At 35.5% G+C, this 27,564-nt stretch overlaps 1 protein-coding gene across 2 annotated transcripts in view; it reads right to left on the bottom strand.

Annotated features, from left to right (window-relative positions):
* The window catches only part of LOC118201895 (uncharacterized), a 156,056-nt gene that overhangs the window by 68,715 nt on the left and 59,777 nt on the right, over positions 1-27,564 (bottom strand). For both annotated transcript variants that reach the window (XM_035374058.2, XM_035374057.2), the window contains exon 2: positions 1,401-1,527. In XM_035374058.2, coding sequence (XP_035229949.1) covers positions 1,401-1,444 — 44 coding nt within the window. In that variant the 5' untranslated portion in view covers positions 1,445-1,527. The remainder of the gene's footprint in view (positions 1-1,400; positions 1,528-27,564) is intronic.

Raw genomic sequence — 27,564 nt, 5'->3', positions numbered from 1 at the left:
TTAGTATGCTATAAGCTAGGGAATCAGTCAGCAGATTACTTTTGGAAAAAGATGGCAGAAGAAAGGTAACGATTGTTGTCAGTTTTGTACGTTATGTTCAACATGTTATCAAGTATTTGTTAAAGTTGTAATTATTTTAAATTTGTTATAGGTAACTGACTGTTACAATGACTGTTACAATTAAATACATTAATCATTGTATAGTTACTTATGTATTTGTTTAGTACTTAAGGTCGAATTAAAAGCGGTCATTCTCCGGTAAAAAATTAACGACGCAAAGTTCATAACATAGACAAGAAGCATAGCAAAATTAAAGAAAACATAGACTTTATTAATGTTTTGTTATGAATTGCTGAAAATATTGTTTGCATTTTTAAAACTGTTCTCTTTTAGTTATTTAATTAATATTTTTATCTATATATTTGTTATTTTATTGCAATTTTTGCATGTTTCGTTTTATGTTTTTAATAATTCTATTAGTTTACTTTCACTAAACTCAGCAACTCTTAAGCATCTTTACATACTCTATATAAAACAGGCCCTAAACTTGGAAAGATTAACAGCGTTCGCTGAATGTGTTGTTATTTTAGTTGTTATTCGCATTTTGGTTTTGAATTCTTTGGTTTATTTTTAAAGAATGTAAACATGCGTTTACATTGTTCTCATATTGTTATGACAGGCACATATTCTAAGGATCATAAAACCTTTGAATTTTAGTTGAACGCTACAGATTTGTTACTGTGAACAAACTTGTTTTCACACTAACAAGAGTTGTAGAGATTAAGGTCTAAGACCTACGCATTCCCGGACAACATTGCGTGTATCTGATATAGGCCCAAATCCATCCTGCAGTTTTTTCCCTCAATTATTCTATATTTCTCTAATTTATCATAAAAGGTTGCTTGCTGTGAACAAAGCACCACAAAACATTTCGGAGTTCCATAATTTACACAATAAAAAGGAAATAAAAATCAAATAACAATTTTCAAGCTTCTTTTCTAAAGCCAGCCGGATTAAGTAAGTTAACATATCCGCTTATAAAACATTTCTTGTTCAAAAAGGAATCATGCATTGTAACAAGTTTATTAATGGCAATTTTCATTTAATAAATCAGTTTATTTTTAATTTAATTTAAATTAATTTCACATAGAAAGAGCATAAAGTGTGAACTCATTCGCAAGTGATCTGACGCCACGTTTCGCGGCTGTGTTTCCTAACAGTGAAATTTGGGTTATACTATTGTGATACTTGTGTCCCGAAATAATTGCAATCTAATGAAAATTTTCTGTTATTTTTCAATGTTCATATTTTAAATTAGAAAGGAATAAATATTTACAACAAGGAATTAATAAAAAGATTGCTTTTGTTATTCTTACAAGTTATTGAATAAGGTGATTTACCTGCAGACTGCAAGAAGTTCTAGTCGAGTAGTTACTAGGGCCATGTCGTTTCCTTGGGTAACTGAATGCAGTGACTCAAGGCAGCTATGCAGCTGATGCAACGTACACTCTTCTCCCAGAGTCACAACTATAGAGGAAACGAAGACTTATTAATCAGCAGAAAAATTCTTTTGCAAAGACCATATTCAAAGAACAAAATCAACTATTGATCGCTAATAGTATTTTTCCTAGAAATCACGCAAGACTAAAAAATAGCAAATATTTTTTTTTTGTGTGAAGCTTGCTAAAAATTTGGGGCTTATAAAGTTCGATTTGTGTGCTTTACAATTCAGTAGTATGAAGAATGCTTTCTATGCATATGATGACAATGAATTTAAAGAATTAACTATACGTTACATAAAATGCTACAAACGCTTACGACGATAAAACGATAAAGGCTTTAATGATTTAACTCCTAAACGATTAAACTTACACGCCTAAACTTACACGGTGCGCAAAATGCAGCCCATACAGAAAAATGGTTAGTGACCCTTAGTGCCGAACCCAAGGGCCCATGTTATAGTTCCGGAGAAGGCATGGGTGTAAATTGTATGTCCTTTCATAGGAGGCAACGGTGGCTCACCTGTTAGGTGCTTCCATAATAAAGTGACCACCAATTCCAGTCTTACTAGTGGGCAACGCCTGTAATAGGGAGAGAATTCAAGAACCTTTACCCAATAACCTGAGACCGAAGCTGCAATAGGTGCTGTCTCATGCAGTGACCTAAATCAATGACATAGCTTTCAGATAGCCAAATTAAACATAACAGACATTCATGTTATCATCCTGAGTATAAAATGATCAGCTTCTCAATTAGATCCCACACGTCAACTTCTTTATAATAAATGACAATTAGATTGAAACAATGAATTTACAATCAGAAAAGTGTTCAGTTTCATTTTAAAAGTTTGTGTAGTTCTCAAGAACGGCATCTCAGAATTCATACAATTCTTCACTGGATTATGGACCCTTTATGAGCTACCTTAATCGGTTTGGTTTCATGGAAAGTGATTTTTTCGTGTGTGGCGAGATTAGCGATCCCGACCACTGTGCATTTGATTGCTCACATATCTCCAACTACCATCTCCGGAACCCAACAGCTAGGAGCTGTCATGCATAGGCAGCTAACACCTACAAAAGCTGACTTGCAATACTCTGTATTAAGGCCTGTATTTTCCATGTTCTCACCATTACATGGAAATAAGATGGACCAGTTAACAACGCCCGCCATACTGTCATGTTTTGTAACTAGCAAACTGTATGTAGTTAACGGTGTATACTTTTCTTGCTAGATGTGCAATGTTTAATTATGTATACTGATTTCATTTCTACTTCTGTACATGTATCTACACCTTCGCCTTACTGTATTTGTATGCCCAACTTATGACATAATGCTGCAGCACTTTGTACTTTCTCTATTTTCCCCTGCCCTTCTTTTAATATTCTCCAAACATGCTGTGGAGGACATTGCACTAAGCTCTGTTTTTTCCCCTTCGCCTTCCTTTATTCCTTCCTTTTTAATTTTATTCCTTTGGACCCAACAGGCTGATTAGCACGTAACCCAGGAGACCAGCTGCTCTTTTGAATGTGAAAAGAAAAGAAGAAATTTATCAAAGAATTTATACTAGTCCTTATGTCTGACTAAGGAGAACCACCTATCATAATTGAGGCGATATTAAAAAGAGTTAAAAGATTTTAAACAATATTGTAAATGAAAGTTTATCATTTTTAACCCCATACAGAAATCAATAGCAGTTAATAAATTAAGGAATAAGTTCTGTCACTAATGAGAGAATAAGTTTTTATTTTTAGATATGTGGAAATAATGAAGAAAGAAATAGAATGGCAGATTTAAAAAAGTTGACTAACATGAAGTAACTATTATTTGACCATTTTTGAAGGTGCTGTAGTGAAAATTTTATTTGAAAACACGGCTAACAGACAAAACCTATCTCGAGAACACATAGCAAAATATTTATTTATTTTTTAGAGAGCTCTATCTATCTAATTCGACAGGCTGTCTAGACTGCAGGTGCAAAATACACAAAAATATAGAGTTCAGTTTTTACTTTATGTTCTTTTGTATGAATAACAGAATGCAGTTCGCTCCTACATTTCATTAACTCTAAAAGTCATAGATAAATTCGTCTCTTTTAAAATTGATTTTCGTTTTATTTGAAAAAATTAGAGTGAGCGGCGCAGCAATTTAGCAGACCTTTTTTGTCTTCCAGCAGTATTTTCAGGTGACGAAACTGACATACATAGAGTTGAGACTTAGATAAAATATACCGGTAGAACTTATAAATTAATACCGAAATTTCTAGAGATTTCGTAGCACCTAACAATTATAGCTTATATGCAATATAAATATCCTTATATTTCGTATTTAGGGTAATTTCATTTTTTTGTTGAGGCTAGACACAAATACATCTGCCCTTGCATGGTCAGCCCATGTATGTGTTTGTATTTGTGCATAAGACCTTCTATAGGTATAAAGATATATAGACCATTACTATCCTTCACTGCCGTATATGACCTGCAGATTTCGTTTGCATCAACTAGTTGGACTAGAAAGTGTTTAAAAAGACTGTAATTCAAAAAATAAAATTCTGAGCAATAAATTGCATGAGCACAGTATCACACAGTATGATCAGTAGTTACACTTCAAACTACTGAGAACGTTAAACAACATGCAGTGCAATGCGCATCTAAAGAGAAAGCTAACTCGGATATCTCAGTTCACGCGGAACTAAACAATTCGCAACAACAATAACTAAGCAACTGAGAATGGATGCTCTCTCTTCGGACTGAAATAGTTTTATACCGACTTTGAAATATTTCTCGTACTTTCTGCTTCTGGAAATTACTGGAAAGGAATACGAGAGTAGAATTACGGTTACAGCTAACATAGTGATCAATTACATACATTCAATTTCAATACAAACTACCGAGATACCCCTTTACTCAATATTAAATGCCCGTGCTCTTGTATTCTTACTTTTCCGACATAGCTTACTCTTAAAAATTTGTCTCACGTTACATTATACAGAAAACTGCAGCAATTTTAATTATAATTCTACTAAAATTTCCTATTTAAATACAAAATTTGTAACAATATGTACGGTTGAAAAACAATAGCCTTTTTAAAGAATATCTTAAATTTTACAAAAGGTTTAAAGAATGAAGACAACTTTTTGCTAAAACAAAATAATTCAATAAGGACCCAAAATTCCATTCCTAAGAGACGAATCACCTGTGTGGCCCGAAGCTTAGAAAAAATAATTCGCTACCTTCTCTTTCCCTGAATAGCAAATATTTCAAAATTTCAATCATAGCTTCAGTTTTGAACAAAGCTCCGTCTGAGAGCTCAGTCAAAGAACTTGAATAATATAGAACCCCTTCAAGGCATTCAGTTGTCGAAAACACCATATAGTATCTGAAGACATACGCATCGTGTATCCTGGTTCTCTAACAGCTAGGTGTTACACCAATCACTAAGTGGCAAAGAATGTGGCTTAAGATAAAAAGAACAGCAATGTAGAATATAAGTATTTTCTTATATTCTAATATGAAGGGGATATTAACATCCGAAACATGGATTATTTTAGCGGTTATTAATCTTTTATTTAAGAGTTGCAGAAACTATCGAAAATTTATGAAAAATACATAAAGTTCGTTGTATCTAGTGCCCATACATTTAGAAGTTATCTGTAGCCATTTAAAATAATTGTAAGTGCAAAGGGAACTGAATGAAACTAAAATGTTCGTTTGTTATATGCGAGAACTAGCTTATAAACGGAGTTCGCTATAGCGGGATTTTATTGTATTGTCACTTCCATATATTTTATTATGTTGTACTGTTTATAAAATTTAATTATACAATGCTTTTCATTTGAATTCTGCATACTTACAAGGTGATGGTTTACCTATAATTAATTTACACCTATACTCTTCTTATCAGCATCTATAGTATATTATACTCTGATTGTGTTCAATAACATCGTTTGACCTTTTTACGCCAGTTCTGAGCCAAGAGTTTTGTAGATAGATTGATTATTCATACAACAAATGCTAAAAATGCTTCGAGTGGAGTCACTATATATTTCGTGGCATGTTTCGACGTAAATTCGCATCTATGTAATGAATTTTTTATCCTTAAAACGTTGTGAAAACGCATTAATTAATATTTTTAGATAACGAGCTATAATTTTTAACGGCTTATAGTATTTTATCACCGAAAAAAACACAAAGATAGACAGAAATTAATTCGTTATAACAGTTTATTTTTACTATTCATTTTTGGGATAACGCTTTGCGAGACAAATTTATTTGGATCCGTATATGCTTCAAGATATCCCTTAATGCCTGCTTGGATGTTTTTGCATAATATGTCGTGCAGTTTACTTCGGAAATCCGTTCAAGATTTTAGAAAAAATATGTCTACGGAAACGCTAATTTACGTTAGTGTTAAGAAAAAACGTTTTTAAAATAAATCTTTTTTATAGGGTAAAAAAGGAATATAATTTTTTCAGATCCGGCTTTTTAAAATCTTTTTTCCTTGGTTGTTTCAGAAAATGTCTTTTTTAAGATTTTACTAAAGACTCCAAAATCGATGCATAGCATGGTTCACTTTTATTCGGGAAAGATAAATTTAACAGCTTTTTATTCTAGTGTTAGGGATACTTACTTATTAGACTGTGTAGATAAATTTATGCATAGTTTGAATAGATTACCTTTTCTTAAAAAAATATATTGGTAACTAAACAGAGTTTCACATTGTTTCCAGACATAGAAAAATCTAAATGGAGAATTTATTTCAGGTTTTTTTCCAATTAAACAAGAAAAATTGCTTAATAAATGTAAAATATTCAATTAACGTAATCTATTTACTAAAAAAACTGTGTTATTTTTATTATTATTTTTACTTAAAAGTTTGAAGCTGGAAAACAATGTTCAATATTCATTTGAACAAGACTTCCTTTCATTCCGTAGATTTTTACTTCCTTGTACGAAGAAAAAAAGGAAGTATTGTAATCGTGAAAAGTTTCAGGCATCATATTTCAACGCAAATATTCATTTTCACCGCTATCGAATGCAATTTAACGATGTTTTTGCGTGACATCTGTACATAAGGACAGGATAAAGGACTCCTTTCTCCCAAAAAAAAAATTTAATTTAATTTTAAATGAATTCTGAAGAGAATTTTTCGTGGCGTCTGTGCGTACGTACGTACATATGTATCTCGCATAACTCAAAAACGAGTAGCCTCAGAAAATTAAAATTTTGTATATGGGACTGCTTTAACATGTAGATGTGCACCTCGTATTTTGGTTGCAATCGGCCGCACCAAAAGTATATAAATATATGTATATATATATCCAGTGATCTTAGTTTCTTTGTTCTTATATGTTTGTAAAATGTGCATTTTTGCTTTAAAAATGATTGAATTATATTGTTCTTATCTCCGGGTTAAGGTTTTTATGCCTTTAATAAATCTGTCTGCAATATTTTTAGAATTATCAACAATTTAAAAGTTGTTTAAGTGCCGCTAAGCCTAATAATTTTTTCCATGGCGGCCATTGCTTGTTTACATTTGAAACAGCAGAATATTAGATTTGTTGCTAATCTAGAGAAAGTAAGTTTGGCAATAACAAAGATAACGCCTTCTTTTATCATTGCGAATTAAATCATGCTTAATCCATTCTGGAATTTATTCGAGGAAATAAGTGTTTAAGATTTACTTCATAATTTTCAATACAGACATCTTGAGTTTGTATTTTTGCCTTGTCGCGAAGTTAGAATTGAATTAATTGAATGAGAAATACTGAATCGTCTGTGAAAAAATTTTTATGTTGTTGTTGTTGTTCTTTGCTTAATTTCTTTTATACATTGTTTTATATTTATTATAGTATTTGAATAGAACATGTGGCAACGGTTAGATAATTCTTAAGTTGATATAAATTTTGTGCATTCTGAGTTAAAAAATGAATGAAATGTAACGTTGTTAAGTTAACTTAGGGCCAGAGTGTCGCTATAGTAAACAAATATAGTGAAATTTAAAGAGTGCATTTATTCTATTGTGGTTTATGTGCTATCGACGAAGTAGATTTAATTCCATACAAGAAGTTTAAATGAAATGCAAGAAAAAATGGGTATAATTTAATATTCCGTACAAGGAAGTTATGTGGTGCAAACATCAGATTTTTTCCTTTAGCCAGGTGAAACAGACAATACTAACAGTTGATTAAAGTATTTATTGCAAACCTCGTTCGCGAATCATATACTGAAATGTAGAACTACATCCTGAATAATAACGCCTTTTTTATTAAATAATTGCCCAGTTCTTTGCATGATGTTAATTCATAATCAAGTAGTATGGTAGCAATTTCTTTTTATCATTTCGAACAACGTTTTTTTTTTTTTTTTTTTCAATTTCAATATTTAAAAGTCCGGTTTCCTGCTTTATATCTTTAATTCGTGAGAAATAATTTTAAACTATTAACTTATTGTCATAGGGTACCTCCCCTCCCAAAAAAAGTGCTGAAAACAGAGGGTGGGGGAGAATAAAAAAAGAAATTACTGTGCATAATATAAAATTCCTTTCATGATTGTGATGTTTATTTACATATACTATTTGAGCTTGTTCACTTATATTATTTTTGTATCGTATATATGAGCTCTAATGAATAACATTTATGAATTGCTTCTAAAAATATTAATAAAAATATTAATTAGATGAGACAATTTTACAGTCACAAAAATGATTATTGAAACAATCCCAATAAAAATAAATTGTTAATATTGAAATATTCCTAATAATTACGAATCATCATTGGATTTGATGCAGTTCAGTATAGTAGCTCAATATTGTTGAAAACTAAAATGAGATCAAAGCAGCAGACGATCCACTATGTAGATCAACGCTATACAGATGTGATGCGGTTAAGGAAAATATAGTTGAGGAATACATGAAGGAAATCTTGGACAATAAAACTGTAATACCACTCTCAAATGCATTTCATTTCAATATTGATGATACTGCAATATTTTCTTCGTTAACTTCACCTGTAATTTATATTTACAGTCTGACATATTTGACAATAGCTTTGTTTTGGGCAAACTTTAGCATTAATTAACCCGCGGGAAAGATATCGGTAGCAATAATTAAAGACAGTCGCAGAAATAAAAAGTCATTAAAATTTTTTCAAAATAACTTATTGATAGTTAGAAGTGTATGTGATCTTTAGTCTAAAATTCTGCTAAGCATGCAACAATACTCGGTAAGTTGCAGTTTTAAAATTTTAAATGAAAATCGTTTTCAGAATTACCGAACTAGACCGATTTAGCTAAGTACATAAAGATATTTCTAATACGATTATTTAGTATTTTACGGATTAATTCTATTTCTTTATAAGGTAAATGAAGAAAAACGAGAAATAAAATCTTAAAAATGAACCTTACTCCACGTACCTCATCTATTTTAATTATTTTGAAAAATACAAGGGTACGAATCTCGAAGCTGAGTCTGCTATCTAAGTGTTGCTTCGTCAGAATCTTAACTTTACAGTTGTAACCCAAATTTTGTTACTGAAAACTTTAGCATCCTAATTTTGACTCAGCGTGCCAGAGGAAACGTTATCCAAAGGATTCTCCCCTGCTTCTCCTATCTCTATAAGAGCAGGTTCTAAACAACAAGTTGCATTTGCTTCTATGCTGCATAAAAAAATAAACTTTTTATCAATGCACTCATGCCTTCGCATATGTTGATTCAGCCCCTGTGGTTTGATAGAACATAAACAAATTTTGAAAATTATTTGAATAAGTAGTTTTTAAATTACAAACTACTTGTCATGTAAAACATGGCAGAGAACAGAAATCCAGATGCATCATTTGCTCTACAGAAATCCCTGCAAAGAAATATACATGTGAGAGACACACATGCAATACAAATACACACAACGGTTGGGACGTTTACCTTTTAAATCTTACTTGTATGCTACATGGATATCGTGTTATATGTAGCACTGGGCATCATCCGGAGAATTGCGTAACTGCGGCCTATCTTGGAACGTCTATCCCGCAAATAAGGGTGCACTACGGCAGTTCAAAATGTTTAAAAATTTGACATTAAAAAGTATTTTTTTTCAGCTGACATTTTTAGAGAAATTGTGCTCAAGCTATTCATCTTTGTTGAAGGAGGCCTAACAGGAAACATTAATTAAAAATCTAACATTATGTTCGGTAGAGTTAAAAAGGCGGGTTTTTAGGAGTTCTACTAGCGTTAATGGGTGTATGGAATAAACAAATGTATGTAATTAATGTTATATGGAGTAAGCACAAAAAACTATTATCTTCAGTCTTTTCGAGGGAGGGGGAATTTAATGCTGAATATAAAACTGTCCAAAACATCCTCAGAATCTAAAGGCGGAAGGAACAGATGTCAGTGTAATTAATATATTATACCTGCTCCTAATCTGACACAGTCTATCTGATATTTTCTCTTTCTTAATGAAGTCTTCTATATTTTCATTCCTTTACAACTCCCATTAAAAGGCAGAATTAAACGCTAATATGCATTTAGATTGTTTCTTTTGTTAATAAGAGCCTTATCTTTATTAATTATGACCGTTATCTTGAAAAATATGCTTGTTCCTTTCTTAGCTGGTGTTCGTCAATAAGTCACGGGTACTGTTTCAGAAACATTGTTTTAACGAATGCAATTTGCGTGTGATTGTTGGGATAGGATTCACACGCAAGTGGCAGTCATTTCAATAGCGCTTACTGGATGCGATTCACACGCATGTCATATTCTATTTAACAAGTGAAACGAAGGGGTTTTTTAATACATTACGTGCTCCCATTACGACTTCATTTCCTTTTGACATTTTATTTCTGTATTTATAATTTTATAATTATTTAGTTTGGGATTGTGGTACATTAAAACAATCTGTAATTTAAGATAAGAACTAAATTATATTCAGTAGATTAATATCAAGTAAAAGAAGAAATTTCACATAAATATTAGTAAACGTAATCCTGAATTTCTTGTAGGTCATTGGAACTATTACGTTACCGAAACATTGTTGTAATTGCTTAACTAATTTGTAGTTTGGAATTCTTAATCGAAAGAAGATTGGTGACTTTCCGAGCAGGTTTATCTTCGCTTCCAGTAAGAGCAGAATAGAGGTTATGTGTTTTTGAAAAAAATGATTTATAATAAAATTTCTAAAAATTTAAGAAATCCTAACTTAGCGTATCAGGGTCAATTTTCCTTCTTACCTTTTTCGGGAACACACAAGGACCTGACTCGGAACAGAGAGCTTACTAAAGCTATGTTTACTAATTGTGGTAAATAGACAGGATACAGACGAAGGGTATACAAAACCCTTTATTTTTCTCTATATACAATAAATTCCGTACTTCGGAATACACTGACCCGCCACTTGGGGTCTAACGTAAAAGTATAAAAAATAAAACTAAACTCTAATTTAACTTTAGAATAATAAACGTGGAAGATTGGCCTTATATTAACAGGAAGCGTATGTAGTACAGAGACTGTGAACACTACAATACGTTTAAATTTATCAAGGGGATTAAAACCTCTGGCCTGGAAGGCAACAAGCAACTGCGTAACTTCTAAGGTAAGCGGCCTGCTTCGAACTCACTGCTTCCTCTCTCTCGCTTGGCAAAAAGCCACAACTTAAATATTTGGCGTTCGCCAGACAAACTTTGCATAAAAACCTTAACGCTTATAATTCTGGCCGGAAGTAGAAAATAAGAAGTGATAGTAAAGATTTAAAATAAAATAAGCGTTAGTAAATACTTCCGCCAGAGTTAATTAGTTTGAAACTGAGGTGTAAAACGACCTTGCTCTAGAATTTTAGCTCTAGAATCTAACGCGAGGCCAATCTTTTACAAACATACTTCGCTAGAAACTAGAAATTTAAAAGAAAGAAATTTGTTTTTTTTTTTTTTTTTTTACAACAGCAGCTCCCAGGATATACAACAATTTTTTTTCATCTGTACTGCATCTAAACAGGAGCTTTTATTCAATTCTGGTTCCTTCCAGAGATCTGGAAGGAAAACTAGTTTAATGAAATGTTACACAATGAAATGGCAAGTAACATATACAATTATACTTCTCTTAACATTCTTATTTCATTCATGACTATTTTAATTATCTCTCCCCGTGCTCTCTGACATGTGTTGTAAACGAACACCAAACACGAATGTGTTTCTGTCTACGTGTTCCACACTTCCTCCTACAATCAAAACACTAACGTGTTAAAATTCAACATAACAAGACCTCTTAACACACCCTAATTTCAACTCTAAACCCTGAGGTACTATTCTAAAAGTGGCTAACTCTAAAGTGTAGCGTCAGAGAGCCTAACTACATCATTCAACCTTTAACACATATTCGCCATGCTTTAGTCTTTTTACAGTCACACGAATAAAAAAAATTTTAACATTCACTTTTACCATATCACGGTATTTCTTAACATTTAAAATAACAGTTCATATTGTATATAAGAACATATCAACATGCCTTTAATTTTTCACATTTGAAAGCATACATTAGTAGTACATTGTTAACTTCTATTCTTTTCAAAGCAAGTGCCAATTCTTTCTACATTGAAATACTACATTTCAAAAAGTCTTTCAGACTAAAACTTCTCTCTTGCTAGAATGTTTTAACTAAAATTTATACAATAACTTTTTTCAATATTTAAGTCTTTACACAACGCTATTATACATCAACTTTAGTTTTACGCGCGAGTAATTGAAAAACATAATATCAAAATCGGTAACTGATTTCTCGCCCTTTTGGCGATAAAGGTAGACCTCGCATGAGGTAAAACTTCTTGAAATCTGCCAATTGCAGTAAGAATGAAAGATTAACTTAAGTTTGCAAACTAACATAAAACTTTACTTATCTTTGTGATATTCGGACATCCTTTTCTGGGCCCAGTCTTTAAAGGTATTGCAGATAGTAGTGTGATTTATCCTCCTTCTTGTACGGGCTCGCCCTTCAGTGCTTTCCTCTGGAAGCTTCCTTTTTTCACCAGTTCGGTCACCCTTGAATACCTTCTTTTTCTCCTCTGCTTGTGGTCTTGGCCGTGTGATGGCAGCTGGTCTTGGCGGAACCGGGAAACTTCTGTCGTGTTCCTGCTTGGACCTCGTTGTTGGCCGTTCAAATTTTCCTTCTAACTTTTCCTCCGCCGCTGATGGCCCTTCCGCAGTTCGGCTACATTTACTGCGGAGAGTCCTGTCGGATGAGTCGATCTTCCGTTTTAGAGCCGGGTTATAGTTGCCGTCATTTCTCCTGGTTCTATTCACATACGTCGTCCTTCTCCCTTCTTCATTCTGGGGGTGTTCGTGAACTCTCTTTTCTGGACGGTGGAACGGCTTCTTTTTCTTGTTACCTTTAATTTTCCCGCGGGGAAACTTTCTTTTCACTTGCTCCTGCCTCTTAATGGCTTGCCCTTGTACTTGTCGTTTTTCCACCTCTGGAGCTTGTGCCTGCGGTGTCTGCCGTGTCGGATCCTGCAAAAGATCTGAAAATTTTTGCATTTTATTACGATCGAAGTAGGGCTTGATTTGATCAATGTTTGCAGAACAGGTTTCACCATTTCTGGCTCTTAACACTACTACAGCGTGAGTTATTTTTTCTATAACATATGGTCCTTCAAATCGTGGAAAAAATTTGGCAGTTTTATCTTCTGGTGCTGAAGAAAGTGAATGCTTAATTTTTAAAACTTCATCCCCTACTTTATAAGTTACTCCCCGTCGTTTCAAATCATAATAGAACTTCTGTTTTCTTTGTGCTACTTCCGTATTCTTTTTTGCTTCTTTTATTAGTTTTTCTATATCACCCATTTTAAATTCTGGGGCTCTTTGTTGCACATAAAATAATTTATCTAACGGTGTTATAATCTTTCTGCCTAGAAATAACTCAGCAGGAGTTTTCCCGTTGTATCATGTTTTCGGTCCTAAGGGCGAAAGCAATTTCATTGGCATAGTTATCCCAGCTTTTATGAAAATTTTTAACATAACTACGGATAATTTTCACTATACTTCTATTGACCCGTTCCGCTATATTTGATTGCGGCCGATACGGGACCATTTTTAAATGACGTATGCCCAGTTTTTGGCACATGTCTTCAAATATATTACTTACAAATTGAGGACCATTATCCGATATAACTTTTAGGATCGCCCGTATTTTAAAATATATTTATTTAAAATAGAATCAGTAACTAATTTCGCGGAGGCTCGTTTTAAGGGAACAATTTTGGTCCATTTACTAAAAAGATCAACCATAACAAGGAGATAGCGACTTTTATTTAACTGACTTTTTGGGAAAGGGCCCAATAAATCGATGTCAATTATTTCATTTGGAAATTCGGATTTAATACTATTTAGAAACCCGGCCGGGCGGAAATTAATATAATTAACTGCTTGACATGTTGGGCAGGACTGGACATACGCCCTTGTTAACTTTTGCAGTTCAGGAAAGTAGACTGCCTCGCGTACGCGTTGGATAGTTTTTCGAATACCAGCATGAGAAGCTAAAGGGCTGTCATGGAGCTCCTGCAGGATATTTAATCTAAGACTAGCTGGGATAACAGGTCGAAATTCGTTGTTGGAATTCGTAGTTTTTGTATAGAATAATAGACCATCTATTAGTTCGTAATGGGCCGCCCTATTCCTTATCGCCACAATATCTTGGTGGCTAAAATTTTCAGGATCCTTCAAATACTCATAAATGCTTCCAAACTCAGGATCCTTACCCAGTTCGGTTATTACAGTTTCTCGGGAGTTTATTGTACATGCTGTAAGCATTGCCACCTTTACGGTATTTCCTTGTTCGTCTATTTTAATTCTTGATAGGGCATCTGCTACGATATTTTCCTTTCCAGGGGTATGCTTGATTACCAGATTATATTCTTGCAGCTTGAGTGCCCATCTTATTAACCTGGGGGATAAATTTTTCCCTGAGTACAATCTAGTTACCGCCGCATGATCAGAATACACTGCTATCGGCGCCTTTCCAAAATAGACTCGGAACTTTTGCACTGCTAACAGAACTGCAAGTGCCTCTCTCTCGGTCGCGGAATAGTTTCTTTGTGTTTGATTTAAAGTTCGGCTAAAAAATACCACGGGCTGTTGATTTTGCGAAAGTACCGCTCCTACCGCATAATCCGAAGCATCCGCTGAAATTTCTAAATTCTCATCCTTTTCAGGAAATTTCAACACAGGGTCTTGCGTTAATGCTTGTTTTAATTTTTCGAAAGCACTATTGGCCTCGGCCGTCCACGAGAATCTTGCCTTTTTCCTTTTTAATTTTAACAATGGTTCAGCAATAGCTGCATAATTTTTTATAAAGGACCTATAATATGAACAAAGTCCTAGAAAAGAAGAGAGCTTCTTTGCCGTGTTTGGAGTCGGATACTTTTGTACAGCGATTATTTTTGATTCATCTGTCTCGATCCCTTTTTGAGATATTTTGTAACCTAAATATTTTAATTCAGGGGCTGCAAATTTGCACTTTTCGACATTAACTTTTAGACCGGCCTCATTTAATAAAGAAAACTCCTGTCTTAAATCCTGTACATGTTGGTCGAGATTATCACTAGTAATAATGATATCGTCTAAATAGATAAATGTGGACTTTCCAAGAACAGGTCTTAACACAATGTCCATGCATCGCTGAAATGTTGCCGGGGCCCCTGAAAGGCCAAACGGCATACGCAAAAATGCATAAGTGCCAGACTTGGTTATAAAAGCAGACTTAGGCACGTCCTCAGGCCTCACCCCGATTTGAAAATAACAGTCGTTAAGACTAAAGTCGTCATAAATTTGGTTGATTTTATGTTCCTTAGAATTTCTTCTATAATCGGTAACGGATATACCGGATATTTAGTTATGGAGTTTAATTTACGGTAATCAATAGCGAATCTCCATCTTTTTGGATGCGTCAAAGGATAGTCATTATTTTTCTTACATAAAACCACCGGGCTAGCATAACTACTTGAGATGGGCGTTATGATCTTTTTACGTAGCATATCGGTAATATGCCATTCTATAATTTTTTCCTTATTCTTATCATACCGGTATGGTTTTTGACGAACTGGCATTGCATCTCCGGTGTCAATACTATGGTTAGTAACCTGAGTAAATCCTGGAATATCACTAAATAACGAAGCAAATTCACTTACCACTTGTCGGATTCTTCCTTTCTCGTCATTAGGGAGGTGGTCAAGTTTTAACATCGGCGGTTCAGCGTTTTCTGTACGAACTGGTTTCATTGTCAGCTTAAGGGACGCTTCATTAAAATCCAGCGTAGCTTGTGCTTCTGAAAGAAAATCTATTCCTAAAATTAAATGTGCTTGCAGATTCTTTACTATAAAAAACATCACCTTTACTTGTTCGTCCTTGATACGGATATACAAAGGTACATTACCTACGCACTTGCATTTTTCTCCTTGCGCCGCTAACACTGTCGTATTATCCGCATTATATATGCGGTATTTGCGAAAATACTTCCTAAAAAACTCTTCTGCCACACAGGAACACTGCGCGTCGGTATCCAGGAGTGCGGTGGCTGGGATATTATTCACCAACACTTCAATCTTCGGAAGAGTCAAATTTTTCACCATTACTGTATTTAACTTGTAGGAAGAGGGGTTTTTGTGGCCTTCCGATTTCCGCACCCTCTCGTCAGCAGAAATCCGTTTTAGTTTAAATTATTTTTCCTTTCCGTGCTTTCCTTCTTTTTCCACTGGCCTTGAGACTTTTTTCCTGGGTTTCTATTGAACTGTCGACGTTCGCCGGCTGTTTTTGAATGCTCGGGTTTCCTTGCCCACTGATTCGCTTTTTCTCCGTAGCCATGTGCTTGAGTTTGCTGTAGTCTTGGCGTACCAAATTGGTTTCGCTGTTGATACTGGCGTCTTCTTTCGACGTCCGCCGTTCTTCTACTTTCAAACTGGATTGCTAGCTCAAATAACTTTTCCAGTGTAGTCGGATTTCTTAATTCAATAAAGTCTTGCACTTGGGGCAGTAACCTCGGCAAAATCACTTGAATTATTTCAGGATCCGGACGGTTTCCATACAAGAGCTTGAAAACGTGAATTTTTCTTAAAATAAAGCTCGAGAGGTTTTCGATTCTTTGTTGATATATACTGAAAATTCCGTTTCTAATTTCGCACGATCCCTTACAACAGGGAAGGCTTTTACTAGGGCAGTCTTGAAATTTTCGTAAGTATAGGTGGGACTTCCTGCTTGACCCAAGACACTTCTGCCTACACATTTGAACCAGTTAAGCGCTTGGCCCCTCAAAGCGCTGGTAGCTAAGGTAACTTTTTGAAACTCGTGCACGGGGTAGAGCATGAAGTGGTCATCCAATTTTTCCAAAAAACTGGTTACCGGTGAGTTCCCATTAAATGTTGCTTCTGGTTTCATCGAAGCGCGCATGGTCTGGACGATGTAACCAAATCCTTCCAGGGCGGCAGCTGGCATTTCTGGATTCTGAGCCGTTTCTGCAGGCAGCACAGGTTCTTCTTGAAACTCGGCCATGTTTATTCTTCTTCGTTGGGCGCCACTATCAGGTTCAATTTTCCTTCTTACCTTCTTCGGGAACATACAAGGACCTGACTCGGAACAGAGAGCTTACTAAAGCTATGTTCACTAATTGTGGTAAGTAGACAGGATACAGACGAAGGGTATATAAAACCCTTTATTTTTCTCTATATACAATAACTTCCGTACTTCGGAATACACTGACCCGCCACTTGGGGTCTAACGTAAAAGTATAAAAAATAAAACTAAACTCTAATTTAACTTTAGAATAATAAACGTGGAAGATTGGCCTTATATTAACAGGAAGCGTATGTAGTACAGAGACTGTGAACACTACAATACGTTTAAATTTATCAAGAGGATTAAAACCTCTGGCCTGGAAGGCAACAAGCAACTGCGTAACTTCTAAGGTAAGCGGCCTGCTTCGAACTCACTGCTTCCTCTCTCTCGCTTGGCAAAAAGCCACAACTTAAATACTTGGCGTTCGCCAGACAAACTTTGCATGAAAACCTTAACGCTTATAATTCTGGCCGGAAGTAAAAAATAAGAAGTGATAGTAAAGATTTAAAATAAAATAAGCGTTAGTAAAACTTAAGATCCTTACAAGCGAACCATTGTGAACAAAATTTTTGCCCTTCAAAAAATAAATTTATTTTTATTCCAACAATAGAATGTTGTAACAATCGAATATATTTGATACGGTAAAGAAGCGAAAAAAAGAGTCCATATGGCATTTCGTTGAGGAACAAAAATCCTAACTTTAAATTTTAGAAGGGATAAATTATTGTTACCGCTAATTCATCGCTCAGTTTGAATTTCATCGAAACTGCCAGAATTTCTCATTCCAGTAACTTCATGAATGACGGTATATTTCTCCAATTCTGTTAGAGGCGTCTAAAAGGAGATCCCAAGACTTTTCTTCTGTCAAGGACTCAAACGTATATTTATAAATTTCAAGGGCATATTTATAACTTCTGCTGCGAGTATCAGAGAAATGCACGCCATATGATAAATGCTAATGAAATAAATTTTCTTTTTTCTAATGGCAGATAGTGAACAGTTACAGTGTAACCCAATTCATTAATCTATACAAGGCCAAATATGGTGGTCTCTTTATTATGGAGACACCTGATAGGTGGGCCACCATCGCCTCCTATGAAGGGACGGACAGTTACAACCATGCCTTCTCCGGGATTCGAACCCAGGCCCTTCGGCATCGCAGTCAGGCTTCCCTAACCACCATACCGTCTGGTCGACCGCATACTAGTACCTAAGTCGTCTACAGACGATTTGGCGCCTGCACGTCACACCTGCACAGTATATATTTCGAAATGAAATAAATGTATAATGTGAATAAATCTAAAGTATAATTTCGAAGTCTTCAACGAACCTTCTTCTTCAACCGAAGATTTAAATTTGTTTTAGCACCTGAAGATGCTTCTGTTGAACCTTTAAAACTGCAGTATTGCAAATTTATTCACGCAATGTCGATTTTTAAGGTTATTGTTTCTTAAGCACCAATTTTACTGTAAGTGTTAACAACAAAATCAGCGCTTTAAGGAACGTGGAATAAGTTCTAATGAAGCTTAAGCAAGCAGCTTAAGCAGCAATACATTTCATGTAACTTTTATACTTTTCTGGAGATTGTTCATATCACCGCGTTTACTTAATTACCGCAATTTTTAAAGCGTTCAATATTCACTTTCTGTATTTGAGAGCTTTATTGCATAATTATTTCATCATTTCATTATCATTATATTTTAATAACAACTGGTAATTTTCATTATCTTGCGTTCTGTTTAAAACTGTTTATTTATCAGTAAAAGGAACTGCAAGAAAAGGATATTAAAAGGTTGCAGCAAAAAGAAATTTCGCGCAGCCCTATTGAGTAGAGCGTAAATTTATGTTGTGTTCGGATAGATATTTTTGTCAAGGTAGGGAAATTTAAATTAAATTTTCTTCTGCTTTAGCCTCAAATTTAAGAAAACTTTGTAGGAAGAAAAAAAAAAAAAACAGGTATTGAAGTGTATAAGAGGAAAGAAAAGACAGAAGCGTTTTTCCCGAGGGATGGAAAAATTCTCTAGCTAAGTTGCTGCGAATATCAAATAAGGTAACAAATAGATTCATGGGCAGAGTGCATCTTTTCTAAACACTTGCATAAAAGTAGGACGAGTAGAGAATATCTCTACTTCGAAATACTAGAATAATGAAGAAAAATGCTTTGACTAATTTACAAATTTATTTAACTTCGTAAAAGAAAATTACTGGGAAATTTGGAATAGCATATAATTTACTCAGTCCATTATCCTCAGACAGGTGAACAATAGCTGTTTTTTAATTTAGAAAATAATCATTGCTAATTATATTCGCGATTTTTCCTCAATTATTATTTTTCAACGCAATGTAATAAATAAAACCTCAAGTAAATTGAGTTCCAGACTGTTTTATTTGCTCATCTTGTGGGAGCCTCTCAACTATTACTTGGAACTGTTAATTTTTGACATAACATTTTCAGTTTTTTAAATTAATATCGCCGTATGAATGTTAGAAATGAAGCTCTATTTTGTTATTTTATACATTTCATTGATGTTTTCTGTTTTCAAAATTTGGTCAGATAGCGAAATTTCTTAATAATTCATTTGCTTTCAAAAAGGGCCTTTATGTAAAAGTCATCTCTTTTGTCTAGTTTGAATTTTTAGAAGTCATTTCTCTTTTTAATAGGCAGGTCATTTTTATTTTGGTAACATATATTTTCGAATTTCTTCATATACCTTTATAAATATTAAAATAAAAACCTTCTTTATTAGTTGTTACAAGACTCTTAGCTGGATTTGATTAGATTATTCAGTTATGGCAAAGCACACGAGGGCTATCTGCCTAAAGGGAGGGATGCCTTCGTGGAAGACCTTTCTAAGGGAAACTGGCTCGTATACCGTTACACATGGGGAAAACCACGAAAACACCCATGCAGCCAGCCCGTTCGCGGGATTCGAACCTCGGACCGAACAACCAGTGTTCATCGTCTTTACCGCTCTGCCGCTGGTGGGCCCTACTCTTAGCTGGACCTTTATCTTAATTCTAAAATTTGTAATACTTTTAAGGTGTTCAGAACTACTGGGATAATGGAGAAAAAGGCAGAGTTTGTTCACAGAGCATTGTAATTTTTTATAATTTTTCTAATTTTCCTCATCGCATTGTAGAGACATTGAGATTTTTGAAAGCAAGAGAGATGAAAAATGACCAATGCTCTCGCCGAGACTCGAACCATAACCTCTCAAATTCGAGTCGAGGGTACTGACCACTGCACTACGAAGGCACGCTAAGAAGGCGGGAGAAATAACTTATAATATCTTTAGATTTTATGATAGCAAGAAAAGGTTGAACGAGTTATTTTCAAGCAATTAGACGTTTGATACAAAAATTCCCATCCAGTCTTAAAAATAAAACCAAGTTGTTTTTGCCTGTTAGGAAATTTTAGTTTTTTTTTTTTTTTTTTTTTTTTTTTTTTTTTTTTTTTTTTAGAGCGAGTGTAACTATCAAGGGAAGGGGGAGGTAAACCTGGTAATTTACTTTTAACTGAGACTTCCAGCAGTGGATTTCGAACGACAATAAGAGATGGAACCTTGATGAAAAGCAATTCATGATATCACGAAAAATCTTCTGATGCGGGTAATATAAATTTGATAGGTTTTATAAACCTATTTCATAATTTCTTAGACAACATTATTATACAAAAATTGTATTGCAGTAGTTTTATGTTTATATGGAAAGTAATCGCGTCAGTTTTAGATGACAAAATTTATCTTTAAACTAAATGTGATTTTCTAGAGGGAAAAACTCGGTACTTTCTTACTGTCCCATGACATAGAGAGCTGGGTACTTGAAGCTCTTCTTAAAAATAATTTCGTTGACTTCTACTGTTTGGTTATGCTTTTCGATTTTACCGAAAGCTCTGTTTAAAAGGCTATGAGTACAAACCTGCCTCAGGAAACTGTTCCTGTCTATTACTGTTTCGTAGGTCATTTGTGACCATATCGTGTCAATGCACATTTTTTAGTGGTAGAATCTCAAAGCTTTCAAAATAATTCACGCCTTTCTATTTTGTAGAAGTCACCATAGGGAAAGCTCTTGAAATAATAATAGCTGGACGATTACGCCACCATTCCATAACGAACCACATAATAAGACAGAATCAGTTTGGATTTAAAGCAAATACACAGTCCAGTCACATTAATGTGACCACCACATACCTTCCATGTCAGAGTTAAATAACCAATCACAGAAGGCAGGTGGCAGCACAGTGCAGTTGAGCGTATATAAAGGGTGTGTGAGGGCTTCGGAAAACATTTCAATCGTTGGCGTAATGCAGAAACGAAGCGATTTATCCGACCTCCAAAAGGGCATGATCATTGGCTTTCGGGCCAAGGGTGGAAGCATTTCCGAAACGGCTGAGTTTGTGAACTGTTCGCGTGCCGCCGTGGTAAAAGTGTACCGTGAATGGCAAAATGGGACTGTCCAAAATCAGCGACGTGGCAAATGTGGTGCACCACGGGCCATAGATGACAGAGGCGAACGACGGTTGCGGAGATGCGTTCGGGCAGATAGACGGGCTACCGTTGAGCAACTGACCACCAAAATGAACCAAGGGGCTACCAAAAGTGTCTCCCAAAGTACTATTCAGCGAACATTGCTGCGTCTGGGCCTCCGAAGCAGACGCCTGGTTCGTGCACCTATGCTGACTGCTGTTCATCGACGGCGAAGGCTAGAATTTGCACGCCAGTACAGCAGCTGGACGTCCACTGAGTGGCGACAGGTTGCGTTTTCGGATGAATCGCGTTTTATGCTCCATCGGACAGATGGACGTTGGCGTATAAGGCGTGAAACCTCTGAAAGGAACCACCCTGCAACCATTGCCGGAACGGTCCAAGCTGGAGGCGGGAGCATTATGGTCTGGGGAATGTTTTCCTGGCATTCTCTAGGTTCACTGATCATTGTGGAAGGCACAATGGATCAATACAAGTACGCATCTGTCCTTGCGGACCATGTTCACCCCTACATGCGCATTGTTTTTCCTCAGGATGATGGCATCTTCCAGCAGGACAATGCGAGGTGCCATACAGCTGCCAGTGTACGTGCGTGGTTCGAAGAGCACCAGGATGAGTTTACCGTCCTCCCCTGGCCAGCAAACTCACCTGACTTAAACCCAATCGAGCATCTGTGGGACCATCTCGATCGAGTTGTTCGCGCCATGGATCCTCAACCGCGTAATCTAGCGCAGCTGGCCACGGCATTAGAGTCGGCATGGCTCAACATCCCAGAGAACACCTTCAGGGACCTATGTGACTCTCTTCCTGCACGTCTCGCAGCAGTCCGCTCTGCGAAAGGTGGTTATTCTGGCTTTTGACAGATGGTCACATTAATGTGACTGGACTGTGTACAAGCGCTGTTCATGCAACTGATACAATGATTCAAGTCAAATTCAACAAAACAAAGCAGAGAGACTGCCTAGCGCACTATTATGCATCTATCTTAAGAGCCCCTTCGATTTCATGCGTGGGCTCCTATGTAATGAAACAAGTACCAAAGCATTCACCACAAATGTCGTCAGGTTTTTATGTCTGAGCGCCGACTTCTGGGCACCACCTTTAATAAGATCATAAATCACGATTTCTCCGACCATACTAATATTTTTGCTATTACACGACGTTTGTCATAAAGAGAAAATCAAGAAAAATACTGGAAGGTAATGTAAACATTTCACGTCAAGAAATTAATATAAAATTTTAAAAATCTCAAATTGTGCATATCGCAAGATAAATCAAAAGGTATACGTTTAAGTCAGAACAGAAATTGGCGAGAAAAGCCAAATTTTTTTTAATCAATGAAAGAATTAAATTCTCCAGTGAGATAAAATTCTTAGGAATTCACATGAACAGTCACCTCAATTTATTAAACCATCTCACAGAGATACAGGAGAAGAAAAATAAAATTGCAAACAATTTTAAGTAGATGCAAGGCTACAACTTGGGGTTGAGCACTTATATACAGAAAATGCTGTTTACCTTAGCCATTGCTAGTATCGGTTTTTATCGTACAATCATTTGGGTCGCGAAAACAGATGAACGGCAAAAGAGGAAAATATATGCTATTTTTTACTTTTAATTTCTAAAAAGTATCGCACGACAGTGAATAATGCATTATCCATTCTTGCTGAAATCTCTACCTTACACTTGTAAGTTATTTTCTCCCTCCATTCTGCATGCCTTCGTGGTGTAACGGTAGCATACTCGACGAGAGGTCCAGGTTCAAGTCCCGGCGAGGGCATTGCTCATTTTTCATGCCTTCTGCTTCAAAATAACCTAATTTTTCTATACATTTAACTATGTCAAAAGAAGCCATAAAAACAAAAATTTTGCATCTTTAAGAAGACGTCATTTGAACCTGAAGCCGTTTGTAAAGTATTTATGTTAAGTAATCAGTTATTTTATGTTGCGAAAATTTACTATATCTCTTACTATAACTTAATATCTCTGTATAGCTTTTGGCTAAATAACACTTAGATTTAGTTTTAATTTAATATTCTACTTTCAAGTTCATACCATAAGCTCTGTCTGATTTGTAAGCACTAGGTGTGTTCAAATCATTGAGTTCTTAATAAAAGGGTCTTTTGCACCCTTATTTATTTTTATTTAGACATAGCGATAAGTCACTTACCTCTGTACAGGAGTCTTGATTTAGTATATGTTACAAAAACCAGTAAGACTGTGCTAAATATCATGCAAAGAATAGCGAAATTCTGGTTATTTCTCTTTTTTTCTCCTCATTCCGGCAAATATATTAATACAACTACAATTACAGAAGCCAAGTCAGATCAGAAATGAAATAAACTACGAAGCTTTCACGCCAGGATCGAAATTAGCCGGCGAAGTAGGTAATTTATCCGCTTAACACCAAAAGAATCACAAGACAAACGAAATTGTCTCAAGACAACTTAATATATAAAAACAGAACTAACAGCAATCACCATCGCAATCTCCAAAGAACTCGAAAAACCACAGTTTGTCTGATTATTTATTATCAAAGACAGGTAAAAGGTGAGAGCGGATCCGGATACTTGGGCGGTTATTAGGCTGCTATCACATATCCGTTTGTTTCGGAAGAACAACTGTTTTGGATAATTTTGTTTGGAATAATTTTTCTGCCTGGTCACAACAGCCAATTACCACAGATCGCTTTGGGGTTAAGACAGAGAAAACTGGTTCTCCATTACAAACAAGCTGATAGCTGATTAGTTGAACGCGAACAATTTGCAATTTTTTTCGAAAGGAGGGGAAAAGTCGCACGTCTTTCTTTCAACAGTCAACCAGGCAGAAAAATTGTTCATAACAGTTGTTCGTGGGTATCGCCCGGATTCCGCAACTGTACAACGCGAGAGCTCTTTGGCACCCCAAAAGCGATAAAACCCCACAATACTTGAAATACAAAATATCAAAATATTGAAACAATTGAAGCCCCTCGGCCTAGATCGCAACTAAAATATCCTTTGATCACCAAATTGGATACATTATGGCAGCAAGATTGGGCATCAGGTGAGCAAGGCAGAAGGACGTATAAGGTATTTCCAAAAGTCAATAAAGATTCAATTAACTGCGATCACTTCATAAACCAATATGTAACAGGGCACTCCCTTTACCCACATACTTCTAGAAAGAAAAATAAGTCCCTCCGATATGTACGTTTGTGGAGAGAAGCGCGACTCTAATCGTTATATATTCGATTGCTAGTTAACAGCTGACAAGCATTTCAAAAGCCACAAAACATTACTCCTTTCGGAAAAGTTGTATTCAAGAATAGACACTTAAAAGCAAAAATTCGTACTATAATGATGCGAATCCAGAGTATCGAACTCTACATACATCAGATACAGACGCCCGCAGCAGAAATGTTAACAAAACTCATACTCAAGAAAAGTTATTTAAAAAATAAAAATTCATACGATAAGGAAGCAAATACAAAACATCGGACTTAACTTGTGCGAAGTATAGACCCTCAGGGCTATTATATGAAACTGCATATATTATGTAATATTATAGCATGTAACGCCAGTGTAATGTAATACCAATGTGTAGCATGTAATGCCAATGTAATGCATTATAACAGTGTCAAATGTATAATATACAATGCATTTCAACGCTGTCCAATGTATAGTATGTATGAAATGCTACAATACGGCATTTAGTGCCAATGTAGTGCACTAAATGCCGTATTGTAGCAAATAAAGTGCAAGTTGTGCACTTTATGTAGCAAATAAAGTGCAAAGTTGCCAAGTAGCAAATAAAAGTTTCGGCGAGGAAGTACTGGGTGTCTGGAGAAAGGCTACCTGTGAGCCTCTGTTGGTTGGCAACGCGATCGAGCATGGAAGCCGTATTCCGAGGAACTGCTTGTTGGAGAGTGGTGCAAGGCGGTCTTCTCGACGCTGTTTCTCGAGCAGTTAGCAAACAGTTATTAGCAGTTACCTAATGTACCTTCGAGATTGCCCCACAGGTGCCAATCTTGCTTCTTCCTGTGCATGTTTCTGTTTTGTAGAAGACAGGTTTCAAATTTTAATCATTATTTTTTTTCAAATACGAGAAAAAACACAGCAATAGCTGTTGATTTATATCCTAATTCATTAAAAAAAAAAAAAAATCTAGTGACTACAATGGCCAACTGGCACGCGAACTAAAAGGTGGTGGGCTGTAATTCATCACCACCAGAATTCGACGACAGGGTCCGTAATCCGCAGTCGCCATTTAAAATGGTGAGTATATAAGGTATTCTCTCCCTCCTTTCCGCATACCTTCGTGGTGTGATTGGAAGCATACTTGAAGCGAATTTGAGAGGTTCAGGGTTCGCTTTTCTGGGAGGGAACTACACACGTTTCGCGTCTCCTGCTTCAAAATAATATAATGATTATACACATTCTTATCCATAACTAGGTTTAAACCTCGCTGCTTCGCTAAAGTTTCACGTTCGGCGGGATAATACGTAAGTACCAAAAACTCTTACAGAGGCTTTGAATTTTTTCGAAATCAGGAATTGTGATAAATCAATTGTACTCTATATGGAATTCGAGCCATGGGTCTTCCAGGTAACAAGTGCTAATCAGTTACACTGCGTGATCATACATGGGGATGTGCTAATTTATTACATTCTTTCCCAGGTAAAAATCAACTGGATATAGGCACGGAACCAGTCAACCAAATACAGGTCGAGAATTATTGCCCGTTACATTTTAGTTTAGAAACCCATTGTAGAGATTATTAGGTTTTGAGAAAAAGGGATCGTAATAAAGTAAATCAGCCCTTCCCGAGATTTGTATCATTGTCTTCCAGTTGCTAAATGGACGCGTAGTGTGACAGCACACCCAAGGGAGTAGAATTCCTTACACTCTACGCATTTCGATTAAAATCAAAAAGGGATTATTTTCCCCTTCAAGAAACATAATATTTTGACTCCTGAAGAAGAAAGACCCTATATTTGTCTCTCTTGAAATGTACTGAAGAACCAATATCAGTCTAAGTTTGAATTTTTCCTAATCTTAAGTGCTGTTCGTTTAAATTTGTGAAGAAAAGTACTCAGTACTGCGTGTGATAATGTCATGAGTTCCAATCAGATATGATATCATATTGGAAAAATAGCTGAACCATTTTTGGAATGAAGACTAACCAAATTTGGAATTTTATGTAACTGAACAATCTGTTGCAATGTTTATCATCGGACTTTTGGAAAGTTTCTAAGTAATTCGTTATGGCAAGAGAAAGACATTCAAATAATAGTTCTCATTTTTCTGATTTTGGCTGACTAACTTAGCCATCCAAATGACATTTTTCATTTCCTTAATCTATCAGTTAATAGTTGCGTTAATTCGAAAAACCTTTCTGAGGGTCCCGCCCCTTTTGGAACAGCGTCATTTTTCGTGCGACGTATTCTGTTTTCTTCGACCGTGTAACATGAGATGCACTTTTCTACCCTTTTATTTTTTTTGTCTCTTAATGGCTCACATTTTTTCGCCCTCCACTCTTATGTTTGCGTGATGCAAGCCCTGAAGTTTCTCTAATCGATTGGTGCTTGCACTAACCCAGGTTCACTTTCCAACAGAGTGTCAGATACTACTACCCAGCATTAGCTGAGGAAACATTTCGTAATGCGATTTACTATTTTTCTTTGCTTTCAAGGCATACAAGGTAACCAAAAGACATTCAGAGTTTGAAAGAATCCCTCTAGAAGCAATTTACGGATTACGACAGCTCTTATAATACAAGTTGTAGGGTCTAATCAAATGAAGTAAAAGTTCGCTTAAATCAAGGCAGATCATTAGCTATAGCTAATATACACATGCAGATTTAAAAGTAAACATTTTTAATTTTCATGGGTCTTAACTGAGGTGCAGAACTTCATAAAGTCACACTAGAACTTCGTTTATCTTAAATGTTGCATGAAATGAAAATATATCTTCCCGTCGAAAATATATCTAAAACGATGTATAAATGAACTTAAACAA

This window comes from Stegodyphus dumicola, chromosome 5 (genome assembly GCF_044657685.1).
Source record: "Stegodyphus dumicola isolate Sdum_Otavi_A_Nest chromosome 5, ASM4465768v1".
Lineage (NCBI taxonomy): Eukaryota > Metazoa > Arthropoda > Arachnida > Araneae > Eresidae > Stegodyphus > Stegodyphus dumicola.
This window is presented reverse-complemented; position numbering and strand designations above follow the sequence as displayed.